At 43.2% G+C, this 14,094-nt stretch overlaps 1 protein-coding gene across 1 annotated transcript in view; it reads left to right on the top strand.

The window, feature by feature from the left end:
- Window positions 1–14,094, top strand: part of LOC147115028 (lethal(3)malignant brain tumor-like protein 4) — a 591,174-nt gene that overhangs the window by 403,201 nt on the left and 173,879 nt on the right. Inside the window, exon 20 of the mRNA XM_085993271.1 lies at window positions 5,930–6,003. Within this exon, the coding sequence (XP_085849397.1) occupies window positions 5,930–6,003 (74 nt within the window). The remainder of the gene's footprint in view (window positions 1–5,929; window positions 6,004–14,094) is intronic.

The following is a 14,094-nucleotide window of genomic DNA, read 5'->3' as shown; positions in this document are numbered from 1 at the left end:
TGCAGCAGCCTTGTCTCCATCAATTCTAGCCCCCACTTACTTTCTGGTATATGCCTCAGTCTAAGGCAGCTGATCTTCTGACCTACAGGGCACTTCTGTCCCTTTAGCTGCCCAGCCACCTCTTGTGGTACTGAAGCATTGGTTCCTCTGTAGCACCACCAAGACTTTGTAGCCAGGCAATACAGGACTCTCTCTTGGCAGCAAGAATCTAGCTGGGATCCTGCTATGCATAGTTGATGAACCCCAACTGAAGAAACTGGGTTGGGGTTCTGGTGATGTTAGAGGGACGGGCAGAATGCTGCTGCTGGGGGGACAATCCTGGTCCTTAGCTTCAGAGCTTGCAGGGAAGGCATAATATGCATCTCTAGGAACATTGTAGGCAAATATTCCTCTTTAGCATCATCTGGCGAGAGTGCGTAAAAAAGTTAAGCCCTGTATATTAATGAAAATTTAAATTGGGCTTGTTAGGTGCATTGTTAAAAAGAAATGATAAATTTCTGAATCATAAAATGCAAATCCACAAGCAAATTGTCTCAAACATAAATCTAATTAAGTCAAATCTGGTTGGTTGAAGTTGTTTATATGTGTGAATTCCCTTTAGTCTCTGTAGGCTGCAGGAAGTGGCAGTAGGCCTCAAATAATTCAAAGTGAGCTAGTTTGATTAATTCAGAAGAATGCTTTTTTTGATCTCCTTTATGTTGGCTTGTTCATCAACCAGATTGAGACATATCTTCAGTTTCCTATTTGCTGTACCATTAAAAGATTCATTGCTTATAATGGTTTCATGAGGTTAATTTGTCACGTAAGTTTTTTCATTACAGAATCATGTTGAAAAGTTACTGAAAAAAATACGAAGACTTCAAACTCTTTCATTGTTTTGGACCATTGATTCATAGAATGTTGCAGCAAAGATACAGACTTTTTGGTCCATCAGGTCTGAGCCAGTGTTTATCTCCGCAGGTGTCACTTATTCTAATTCCACTCTCCTGCTTGTTCCCCATTACCTTTAATATTCCTCTCGTTCAAGCAAGTATTAAATTTCATTTAAAAGTACTTGTGGACTGGATTATGAGGGGCCTAGATAGAAAGGATAGGAAGGACCTATTTCCCTTAGCAGAGAGGTCAATAACTAGGGGGCATAGATTTAAAGTACAGGTAATTGGTAGAAGGATTAGAGGGAGTTAAGGAAAACTTTTTTCACCCAAAGGGTGGTGGGGTTCTGGAACTCACTTGCCTGAAAGGGTGGTAAAGGCAGAAAGCCTCATCGCATTTAAAAGTACTTAGATATGCATTTGAAGTGCCGTAACCTACAGGGCTACAGACCAAGAGCTGGAAAGTGGGATTAGGCTGGATAGCTCTTTTTTGACCGGCACAAACACGATGGGCCAAATGGCCGCCTTCTGTTCTGTAAATTTCTATGACTCATTTATGGCAGAGAATTCCACATTCTAACTATCCTCTGTGTGGTAGGTGGTAGTTGCAGTTTAATATAGAAAAATGAGAAGTAATACATTTTGGAAGTAAGAGTGAGAATAATAAGTACACCTTAAATGGTAAGATTTTTAATGGACTAGCGGAGTAAAGGGAACTTAGGGCTCGATTTTAACTCAGGTGCGGGGAATTGTCGGGTTCCCCGAATTTGGTGTTTCCCACACGAATCTAAATGGACCTGTGAGATTGATGCAATTTTCACTCAATTGGCCAATTGATTTCCAACGTGTGGGAAGCCTTGGCAATTGAGTATTTCCAGTCAGAAAGTCGCAGAATATGACGTCATCATTGCTGCTGCTTTTAAGGTCCACAGCAAGCCTTGCTTCTTCTGCAGGCTTCCAAACTTCACCATTGAGATGGCACAGGAGCCTGCAGGAGCAACGGCCAGTGGGAGGGCAAGAGCTGCCCCCAGATTTGATGAGGCTTCACTCCAGGCATTGCTGGATGGTGCTAGGGCCCACAGGGAGGTCCTGTTCCCTTCTTCAGGGAGGAAGAGGCCTCCCAGTCAGGCCAAGGCTGTGTGGCTACAGCTGGCAGGGGAAGTCAACTCCTTGGGGCTCACACGGCGCACCTGGATGCAGTGCAGAAAAAGATTCCATTACCTTCATCGCACTGGAAAAGTAAGTACTGTATGAAGTTTCCATCACCCTCAATCTGATCCCCATTGCCTTTCCTCACCAGCACTCAGCTTTAGCAATCTCTTCCTCCACATCCCACTTGACACTCACATCCATGCACCCTTACCCACTCCCTCTCTATGCTTACATTCACATAACTATTCCACCATGCAGCCCTCACACTCCCTCTCACCCTGATGCTTTGTACACAACTGACAACACACAGGGAGGGCCCTTGGTCTTGCAACCTCACTTCATCTTTGTCTCCTTCTAAGTATCTATGCTATGCAATCTCTGCACTCACTCCTTCATTCTCACTCAACCTCCACTTGTCTCCGTCATTGCAGGAAAAGAGAGCTCACAACAGGAGAGAGCGAGCCAGGACAGGAGGAGGGCCGCCCTCATTAGCCCAGCTCACCCCCTGGGAGGAAGGCGTCCTGGAGATTGTCGGGGCTGACCTAGATGCGGGAGTTGGGGAAGGCGAGACAGGTGCATCCCCGCAAGCTGGTGACAGAATAGTTTCCATCTCTCATTGGCATTGCATAAGTCGCTGATAATGATTCTGAAGCTACATCATATGGATTTATGATCATCTGCAAAATGCAATGTGCATGTAACCTTGGCATCACATCTCTAACTTTTTCCTTGACTCCCCCACAGGACCATCGAGAGCCCCCGTCCCCACTGTGCAGTAGGAAGCGCCTGAGCAGCCAGACTCCTCAGAGGAATCTGCAACCTCTGAGGGCGCAGCGTCAGCAGAAATAAGTGCACCCAGCACCAGCGCAGACACTCACACCTCGGTGGGACCTTCGGGACATAGAGTAGAGTTGTCACCTGGTGTATCACAGCTCACAAATGAGCATCAGCTGATTGTGGAGACAGGGACAGCTGTGGAGAGTCCTCGTCGGGGGGTGCAGGACTCTGCCAGCTTGGCTCAGCCGCATGTCGACCCTCTGCCTCTGGGTCCATCCACAAGATCAGTGGTGCTGGAACTCCAGCAACAGATGCAGGAGTCTCTGGCAGGTTTTGTCTCCAGGGTCGCTGCGAGTGTGGAGCGAATGGAGGAGTCCATAGCGAGCATGAGCAGAGCCTTTGTGGAGTCATTGGCGCATGAACGCATCAACACGGAAAGGATGGCTACCTACGTGGAAATGATTGCTGCCTCCGTGGTAAGGCTGGCTACGGTAGAGGAGAGGAGGGCTACGGCCATGGAGGAGGTTAGTCGCCAGGGTATGGAAAACATGGTGAGTGTTCAGAATAGAATGACATCTCTTGAGGAGCAATGGGCATCTATTGAGCAGAGAAACCAGACCTTCATGGAAGTCCTTCTGAGTAGGACTGCCATTGCAGATACAGGTCCCCATGGCCCCTCTGATGTGCAGCAAGGTGCTCTCCAGCCACTTGCAGGCGCGGAGGGGGAGCTGACCCATGAGAGGGAGGTTGGTGGCAGACCTCAAGGAAGTGGGGGTTCCTCTCCAAGTGCTCACACTTCCATGCCACTGCAGAGCCCTCGGTCAGAGCCCCGCTGGAGTCCGTACCCAACTGAGATAGACGTCTCAACTCTTGCACAGCCGCAGGAGCAGCAGACTGCTGACGAGCCCTCACAGGCTTGCCACCCCAGAGGACCCCCGCCAAAGGTGTCGAGACAGGAGCAGCAGGAAAGTGAGCAAGGGGCCTCCACATCTGCTGAAGCCACAGGAGAACCACTACGTAGGAGCACGCGTAAGAGGAAAATAAAGCACAAATAGTCACAAGGGTTGTCACTTGGGTGAAATGTTGTGTATTCTGTAAAAATGCCATCAGTTGTTTGTTTTGCATAAAAATTCTGATGGCAACTTCTGCAGTTGTGGCGCAACTTCTGCAGTTGTGGCGTGTGTCATTTCGCGAATGGGGCTGGAGGTCCTCTAATGCCAAGAAGGGAAAGAAAAAAAGCCTCCCATGCTTCTGGTAGATGCCTCAGTTGAGGAAGCGCTGAGTGAGGCTGGCGAGAGGGGTTTTGCAGGAGGTCACACTGGAGAAGTGTGTGAGGCTCCAACCTGCCACAGTGTGGTTAAGCCTGGTAAAAGTTGCCCCAGGTCTGAAACAACAAAGTCCTGCCACCTGCAAATGATGGCTGATCAAATCTCTTTAATGGTTGACCTGCAGCTGATAGTCAGCAAGCCAATAGTGTTCACGCCAGGTTTCACAGGCTGATCCCCACCAGGCGTGTTTTACGTGGGAAAAGGGTTAAGCAGGCAAGGGCCTGTTAAAATGGGATTATAAAGGCCAATGAGTGCTGTTTAAGGGCCCTAAAGACCAGTTCCGCCTGTTGCAGGCGGGACTGATTCGGGACCATCAGACACGCCTGGGTTAAAATGGCTAGGTGTCGGGAACCAGGCAGGGGGGTACCCGACCCCCAGGTTTTGCGATTTTAACCCCCCCCCCCCCACGCCTCAAAGCCCGCCTGACAGCTGAGTTAAAATCAAGCCCTTAGTGTGCAGATACGCAAGTCATTAAAGGGGGAACTCTAAATATACAAGGTCATAAAAAGGAAAACAGAATCCTCTGTTTTGTATCTAGAATAGCATAAAATACAAGAACAAGATGATGTTGACCTTGTGCAAGAACTTCTTGAAACATTTTTTCTAACCTCTTTTAATTGTTTTTGTGATTTTAATTATTTACCTTCTTGTTACTGTTTTACTGATGCAGAAGAAACAATCTACCCCTATTTACCTTATTATAACCCTTCATAATCTTGAAGATCTCTATTAGGTCTTCCATTCGCTTTCTCAGCTCTGGTGAGAAAAGCTTTAATTTTTCATCTTACTTTATAACTTTATCTCCTCACCCTTCACCTTTCCAACTGGTTTGATATCCATCCTATACTAAGGTTCCCAAAACTGTACACAATACTCCAACTGTGGCCTAACAAAAATCTTGTACAAGTGCAACATCTTAACAGATGATTCTGACAGAGTCCAACTTACTGTTTTTCAACTTGAAGATCAGTAGTGCAACTGACTTCCTCCAATTCTTTGTCACTTGAAAGAATAAATATTTTAATTATAAACTCCTTTATCATATTGTTAAAAACCTCAAACTGCTTCACATACAATAAAGTACAGTACTGTTGTTATGTAAGTGAACAGAACAGCCATTTTGCACACAGCAAGACCGATCAGAGAATAATGCCCCTAGTATACCTGTAACTCATACTCCCATCTAGCAAGGCTTTGTTCCAGGAACATTATCTTACTGAATTTTTCCTCATGTGGAGAGCTGCACCGCTGACAATTTTTAAAAATTTGTTCATGAGATGTGGGCGACACTGCCAAGGCCAGCATTTATTGCCCATCCCTAAATGCCCTTGAGAAGGTGGTGGTGAGCCGCCTTCTTGAACAGCTGCAGTCCATGTGGTGAAGGTACTCCCACAGTGCTGTTAGGGAGGGAGTTCCAGGATTTTGACCCAGCGACGATGAAGGAACGGCGATATAATTCCAAGTCAGGATGGTGTGTGACTTGGAGGGGAATTTGGAGGTGGTGGTGTTCCCATGTGCCTGCTGCCCTTGTCCTTCCAGGGGTAGAGGTCACGGGTTTGGGAGGTGCTGTTGACTTCTGACAATGCACAATTCCCTCAATACTGCACTGGAGTGTGAGCCTAGTTTATGTGCCAATAACTTGAACTTACAAGCTTTTGAATCAGGGGTCAGAGTGCTATCACCAGAGCCAAGGTGACACTTATGGACACCATAGTGTTCTCAATAAGATTATTATTTATTATTTGATTTATCTTCACTACACAGGATAATCAGGCTGAATTTTACTCTGTTTTCTGCTAGGCTGGCTCGACCAGCAAAATACTTGAAAATTAAAGAGGAAGCAGATGACATTGACCTGGACAGTCTACTCAAAGGTAATAACTTTTCTGGAACTACTTTGCTTTCACACGCTGTTATAACTACAAAATAATTTTACTACATTGGATTAAGAACTGGTAGCAATTTAAAAAAGGCAACTGGGCAAGTAAAAAAAGCAACGAGGTGGCAATCATACTTGTGCCATTCTTATAACCCTCAATCCCTTTCCTAATCAGATATTTGTCAGCTCTTTTTTAAGGTGTTACTAACACAGTATTAACTGCCTTACCTGGGAGTTCATCCCACATGTCATTCTAATTCCATTTTTATCTGCAGCCCTGATTATTTTATATGTTTCTCCTGAAGTTCTCCAGTCAGTTGGTTTCTGTGCTGCTATGAATGTATATTGTGTAATGTGTGTATGCTCCACCATCTTGTAAGTTTTCGCTCCTTCGGATCCCTTACACTGAGAGGACAGACAACTTACTCCAAGACTCCTTCTGCTACTCTTGAAGCGGCTGGCAGGTGGTGTGCTAGAGTGACATGGACTGACTCAATCACTGATTTTTTTCCATTGGGAAAACACCCTGGACAGATGGAAGAGATCAGAAAATTAAAATTCTACTCAGAAGAGTAGATTTTCTGAGATCACTTTGGTGAGGTACCTCATAAACCTCAGGCATGCATTGAAAAATCCCATGATTTTCTTGTGCATGTGAGGTACCTCGCCATAGGTGAGGATTCAGAAAATCAACCCTTTACTGTCAGTTTTGTCTAACATGGGGTTGAAAAATCTGTTTTAAAGCTGGTTGTTGCAGAGGAAAAGTAACCAAAGATTAACTGTCCTAAAGTAGTTTCTTCTAATTTCGAGACTTTATAGTAGTTTGTCCAAGTTCTAAAACATGTCAAGGTACCTAGCCCGCTGTGAGCACGGGTCAAAAAATATTAGGCAGCGCCTCAATAATTTTCTGATCCATACTCACGGTTTCAGATTCAAAAGATTAACCCTTTTAAGCAAACAATATGCTGCTGGAAATCAAAGAAAGGCATAGGTACGGACGACATTCATTCCTGAGTGCAAAAGTAATCTTGATTTCTATGACGTGGTTTCTTTTCAAATCAAAGTATGCAAAACTTTTTGACTATTTGGGTGATATTTGTATAAAACACATCAACAGAGCATTGCTTGTCAATCAAAGGACATGGTAAAAATATCTCGTTTGTACTGAGTTGAGAATTTCTATTCTACAAACCAACAATTCTTGCATATGTGAATAGTGAGAAGTTTAGAATTCAGCAACAGATGAAATATAGGATCACAAGATAATTAAGGATGTGAAGGTCATTTGCCCCTCTTAGTTCATTCATCCAGAGCATCCCTGAAGTCCCCCTATTGCAGCATCCAATTGTTTCTTTAAAAATTTGCCCCTAATACTCTTTCCAATAGACCATTCCAAGTGTTGATCACTCTATGTGTAAAGAAGAACTTTTTGATATCAATCCTAAATTTGCTTATGTTAGTTTGAAGCTGTGTTCTACTCTTACAATTTAACAAAGTGATTTTCAGAATTTACCTAGTTCCATTCCTTTAACTATATTATATACCTCTATAGGATCACCTTTCAGAGCTGAAAAGCCCGAGGCTGAGAAATGTGTGCCCCACTGTAGCTTGCCGGACGGGGAGAGCAGGAAATCAGCCGGTTCCCACGCTGAGCTGCCTGGCAGGTCAGGACTGGGAGGGGCAGGTGTGGCTATCCCAGGGAGGGGAGGACTCAAATACTCAAATACACTGGCAGCTTCTCCTGAGTCCACAAAAATAAAAACGGACAATTGGTTTTGAGATCCTACAGCTGGCGTAGGACCCCGATTTACATATTTATGTCGACTAATACCTGTTTCAGGTGGGCGCCCTGGATGAATTAGAGTTGGCCAAACCAATATGCTGTCCAGCGCAATTCCAGTGCAGTTTGGGTACAACAGATCACGCCACGAAATTTGGAGGTCTAATGTCGATTTTACACTCGAGCCAGCCACGAGTCTCCCTCTTCCCCCCTGAATTTCTCCAGTCTTCATATTTCAGAGCTCTGACTTTGTCGATTAGCCTTGTGGCTCTTCTCTGCACTGCCGCCAATGCTTGAATATCTCCCTTGTTTCCTGGCGACCAGAACTGGATGCAGTATTCATGGTGCACGCTGACTAGAGGACTGGACAGTTTGATCACAATCCTGACTTATTTTCTGCTATTTTGGCTATATAATTCAACTTTCTATTGGCTTTGTTACTTGCTGCTCTGCATTGGTTGGACGTATTGAGTATACTAATACTCCTATATAGCTGAATATAGGGAGTTAGGAGGTAAATTAAAAAATAGGACCTCAAAGGTAGTAATCTCAGGATTGCTACCAGTGCCACATGCTAGTCAGAGTAGAAATAGAAGGATATTTCAGCTGAATACGTGGCTAGAGGAATGGTGCAAGGGGGAGGGATTCAAATTCCTGGGACATTGGAACCGGTTCTGGGGGAGCTGGGACCAGTACAAAACGGACGGTTTGTACCTGGGCAGGACCGGGACCGATGTCCTAGGGGGAGTGTTTGCTAGTGCTCTGGGGGAGGTTTTAAACTAAAATGACAGGGGGTTGGGAACCTGAGCGGGGAGACAGAGGAAAGGGAAACAAGGATAAAAGCAAAAGACAGGAAGGAGAAAAACAGAAGTGGCAGACAGAGAAATCAAGGGTTTAAATCAAACATGGCCACAGTAAATAATCATTCTAAAAGATCTAAGAGCGTTAAAAAACAAGCCTGAAGGCTTTGTGTCTTAATGCGAGGAGCATTCGTAATAAGGTGGATGAATTAGCTGCGCAAATAGAGGTAAACGAATATGATATGATTGGGATTACGGAAACATGGCTCCAGGGTGGCCAAGGCTGGGAACACAACATCCAGTGGTATTCAATATTCAGGAACGATAGGCAAAAAGGAAAAGGAGGTGGGGTAGCATTGCTGGTTAAAGAGGGGATTAACACAATTGTAAGGAAGGATATTAGCTCTGATGATGTGGAATCTGTATGGGTAGAACTGAGAAATACCAAGGGGCAGAAAACGTTAGTGGGAGTGGTATATAGACCTCCAAACAGTACTGCGGAGGTCGGGGATGGCATTAAAAGGGAAATTAGAGAAGCGTGCAATAAGGACACAGCAGTTATCATGGGTGACTTTAATCTACATATAGATTGGGCTAACCAAATTAGTAACAATACTGTGGAGGAGGAATTCCTGGAGTGTATACAGGATGGTTTCCTGGACCAATATGTCGAGGAACCAACTAGAGATCAGGCCATCTTAGACTGGGTATTATGTAATGAGAAAGGAACTAGATGTAATATCTCCAAGTTTGCAGACGACACAAAGCTGGGTGGGCATGTGTGCTGTGAGGAGGATGCCGAGAAACTCCAGTATGATTTGGACAGGTTGGGTGATTGGGCAGAAGCATGGCAGATGCAATATAACGTGGATAAATGTGAGGTTATCCACTTTGTCGTCAAAAACAAGAAGGCAGATTATTATCTGACTGGCAATAGATTGGGAGAAGGGGAAATGCAACAAGACCTGGGCGTCTTTGTGCACCAGTCGCTGAAGGTAAGCATGCAGGTGCAGCAGGTGTTTAAGAAGGCAAATGGTATGTTGGCCTTCGTAGCGAGAGGGTTTGAGTACAGGAACAAGGATGTCTTGCTGCAGTTGTACAGGGCCTTGGTGAGACCACATCTTGAGTATTGTGTGCAGTTTTGGTCGCCTTATCTGAGGAAGGATGTTCTTGCCATGGAAGGAGTGCAGCGAAGATTCACCAGGCTGATACCTGGGATGGCAGGAATGACGTATGATGAGAGATTGGGTCGATTGGGCTTGTACTCGCTGGAGTTTAGAAAAATGAGAGGGGATCTCATTGAAACTTATAAAATTCTAACAGGACTAGACAGACTAGATGCAGGAAGGATGTTCCGATGGCAGGGAAGTCCAGAACCAGGGTCACAGTCTAAGGATAAGGGGTAAACCATTTAGGACAGAGATGAGGAGGAATTTCTTCACCCAGAGTCTGGTGAACCTGTGGAATTCTCTGCCACGGAAGGCAGTAGAGGCCAATTCATTAAATATATTCAACAAGGAGTTGGATATATTTCTTAAGGCTAAAGGGATCAAGGGATATGGGGAGAAAGCAGGGACAGGGTACTGAATTTGGATGATCAGCCATGATCTCATTGAATGGCGGAGCAGGCTCGAGGGGCCGAATGGCCTACTCCTGCTCCTATCTTCTATGTTTCTATGTTTCCTAGATCTCTTTCAACTTCATCCTGAGCTACTTCAATACCTTTTGTGGAATACGTGTGTTGCTTATTTTTCCTTCCCTGTGCAGTACTTTACACTTCGCTGCATTAAATTTTACCAGACATTGTTCTGCCCACTTAATTATTTTGTCCAGTTCATTCTGTAATCTCTGATTCCCCTGCCCCTTGTTTAGTATCAGCTGTAGATTTGACCAGCTTGCATTAGGTTTCTGAGTCCATTAGAAATAGTATCAGTCCCAACACTGATCCCTGGGGTTCCTCACTCAGTATTCCTTCCCATCTAATCCTTGAACAAGTGCCTGTTGTTTTCTATCCTTCAACCAATTTCTTATCAATACTCATGATTTACCCTGAATATCCACAGCTTTGAGCGTAACTAATAGCCTTTCATGTGGAACTTTGTCCAATACCTTCTGGAAGTCTAGGTACAACATGTTGTAAGCTTTATCACTTTTCCATTTTGAATGTCACTTCCTCAAAGAATTCAAGCAGCTGGGTCAGACAGGATCTTCCCTTTCTGTATCCATGTCAACTGCTGTTTACTAAGTTAATTACTGTATTGATATTCAAGTTTACGCCTGATAAATTATTCCATTATCTTACAAAGGATAAAAATAATACTGATGAGTCTGTAATTGCCTGTTTCTGATTTCTCCCCATTTTGAACATGTGCATCGTGTTGGCCGGCTTCTAATCCACTGATGCTTCCCCAGTTTCCAGTGACTCCCTCATAATGATTGTCGATGTCTCACAAATATCCCTCTTAGTCTCCTTTAGCACTCTGGGATAAATAATATCTGTTCGTGGGGATTTATTGGAGTAAATTCCCATCGTCATCACATGGGTGGTAATTTGGCAGAGCAGATCGCCTGCCTGTTATAGAAACCATCGATTTTCTTTTTCATTGATTTCAATGGATTGAAAATTGGATGGCTCTATAATAGGTGGGAAATCCACGTCATCAAATTACTGTCCATGTGATGAATATGAAAAATGTCCCAATTGTTTCTTAGCCCTTTTAGGACATCCACCTCAATTATTATCAGATGAATTAATTTTCCCTGAGTTAGTTCTCAGTGCAAAGTGTATAGTAAATAGACACTTCTGGACAGTTTCAAAAATACAACTTTACAGCAAAGTATTTCTATACAAAGTGTCCCTTCGAAATAGTTCTGAAATAGAAGGCATACATGTCATTCACCATCAGTGACACTCTAAATCTGCAGCCATTTATACACTATTATGTCTTTTTTAAACTGTAATTACATGTTAGTTTTATGTGTTTGAATTAAACTGATATTTGCATTGAGACTGATGTTGCTAGTCTGTAAATGACTACCGTTTATTTGAAATAATTTAAGAAGCACATTGGAGCTCCTATGCACTGCACCATAGACTCCTGGGAATTAGTTGACTAATATTCCCTACAAAATAAGCTCTTGATCTTAACTATGCCCCAGGGAGAAGTGCCAAGCAGAGAGAGTAACCTAGATATTGCTATTGGAGATATTAGCAGATGAACACTTAGCTTTCTCTTGTTTACCTTAAACAGGTTAACATCCCTGCTCAAATAACAGTCAAAGCAATGTCATATAAACAAGTTAAGCATTCATCCACTAACATTGCCAATAGTTATTTCAAGGCTTATGCACTTCACTACAAGGGTAGAAAGAAAATGAGTGGGCTGATCACCCTAAACTGTTTTCCTGCCCCTAGTGGTTACTAGCCAGTGAGTGGTAACATCAAAGTTCTAACAGCAGGTTTCCAATCAACATTCTGAGCCAGGGAGATGCATGGTGAAAAAAGCAAGTGGAAAGGGAAATATGGGGAAAGAAAACAAATTCCAAAAAAAAGGAAAAAGCCAATATGAAATGTAGCACACAGAAACCTTACTTATGTAGCTTTCTCAATGGTTTGCCTCGCCCATCCCTATCTCTGTAGTCTCCTCCAGCGCTACAACCCTCCGTGATCTCTGCGCTTCTCCAATTCTGACCTTATGTGCATCCTCAATTTTCATTGCTCCACCATCAGCAGCCATGTCTTCAGCTGCCTAGGCCCTGGAATTCCCTCCCTAAACCTCTCCGCCTCTCTACCTGTCTCTCCTTCTTTAAGATGCTCCTTAAAACCTACCTCTGACCAAGCTTTTGGTCACCTGCCCTAATATCTCCTTATGTGACGCAGTGTCAAATTTTGTTTGATAATGCTCCTGTGAAGTGCCTTTGGATGTTGTACTGCGTTTCCTACATTACAACAGTGACTACACTCTAAAAGTACTTCATTGGCTGTAAAGTGCTTTGAGACATCCAGTGGTCGTGAAAGGCACTATAGAAATCCAAGTCTTTTTTAAAGATGCTATATAAATGCAACTTGTTGTTGTTGTTGTAGACTATTAATGATGGTGATAATTTTTCGCATTTATCAGATATCTGGGTGACAGATGCTGTAAATCTGAAATGCTGGTCCTGTGTCATCTTTCCAGTCATTTTGGGCAGATGCCGAATGTAAAGAACCTGATTCTAGTAATCACAATGGCCAATTGACATTACTTGTGCCCCAAAGCAGCTCTGCGGACTTATCATGCCAATACTTGCTGTTGCCTGTATGATACAAGGCTTTTTTGTAATAGTTGCTACATAAAACAGCCATGCAGATGACTTCTAAAGCCCTGCTGTGAGTGCCCACTTTTTATTCTGTTATTCTTGTGTCTGCTTGATTTTTTTCACAGACTTCAATTTATCTCCATTTTGTCGCATACAGTGAAATGGGGCAAATTATCAGGATGGTACAGCTTTGCAACTAAACAGGTGTTAGTATTATAATAAAGGAATGTTCCAGTAATAGTTGTTTTATAGTATAAATATAAATTCATTTGCTAGGATGTAATGCTTAATGTTTGTCGCCAGTGATTTATTAGTAAATGTGTCCTGATCTAAATAGGTTACACCGTGATCCCATGCTTCCAACGCATGCAGACAGTGCGGGTCAGAGATAGGGCATCATTCCAGTGCCAATTCTCTGCTCCTATCTCCCTGTGAGTGTGGCTCCCAGCTGGGAGCACAGGATTATGGAATCATCCCTTAAATTCCTTTGTTATTACTAGACACGCATGAACTTCACAACTGAAGCTGCAAATGTGTACATGATTCAGAAGAAACTGGAACACTCACTATATACAACCTGCTTTTACTTGTGTGCACAAGGTTAAAATTACTTACTATCATGAGTCCAGTTGAAGGGCCAGTTTCACAGTCTGCATTATGGTGCCATGATGAGACACAGACTTGCAGCACTACCTAGCATGTGACTATTAATTTATATAATCTCTCCAGATATTAAGCAGCCAGAACAGAATGCAATATAATGGTGCTATAACTAAGTTTTGGCTGTTTTATACTAGGATTTTAAAGCTTCATTCATGATGTATAAATTCAGCACAACACTCCTCATTTAATAAGGGGTTCAACTTAACTCAATGCCCACCCACACAACTTTTAGAGTTGGCTACTTTTTTGCAATCCCATAGATTTATTCCACAAAACTATTATTAGATGCAACAAAATTATCATGGAATATTTAGTTAAGGTTTATTGTGGAGCATTAAATTAGCAGAGGATGTTTAGATAAGGTCCATTACAGAGCTAAACATTCATAGAGGAAAGTCTAGAGCATTATTTAAATACAAACAAAGAAAGATTTTTTGTTTAGATGATTGCATTGAAGAATGAAGGGAAAAAGCAGACTGATTAATTCTCTTAATGATATGGCTTACTAATCTCAACATAATGAACTCAGTTTTTTTAGTTCAAA

The sequence above is a fragment of the Somniosus microcephalus genome, chromosome 7 (assembly GCF_052327205.1).
Source record: "Somniosus microcephalus isolate GS21.2 chromosome 7, FLI_Smic_1.0, whole genome shotgun sequence".
Lineage (NCBI taxonomy): Eukaryota > Metazoa > Chordata > Chondrichthyes > Squaliformes > Somniosidae > Somniosus > Somniosus microcephalus.
The sequence above is the reverse complement of the archived record's forward strand: the minus strand, read 5'-3'. Positions and strand labels throughout refer to the sequence as shown.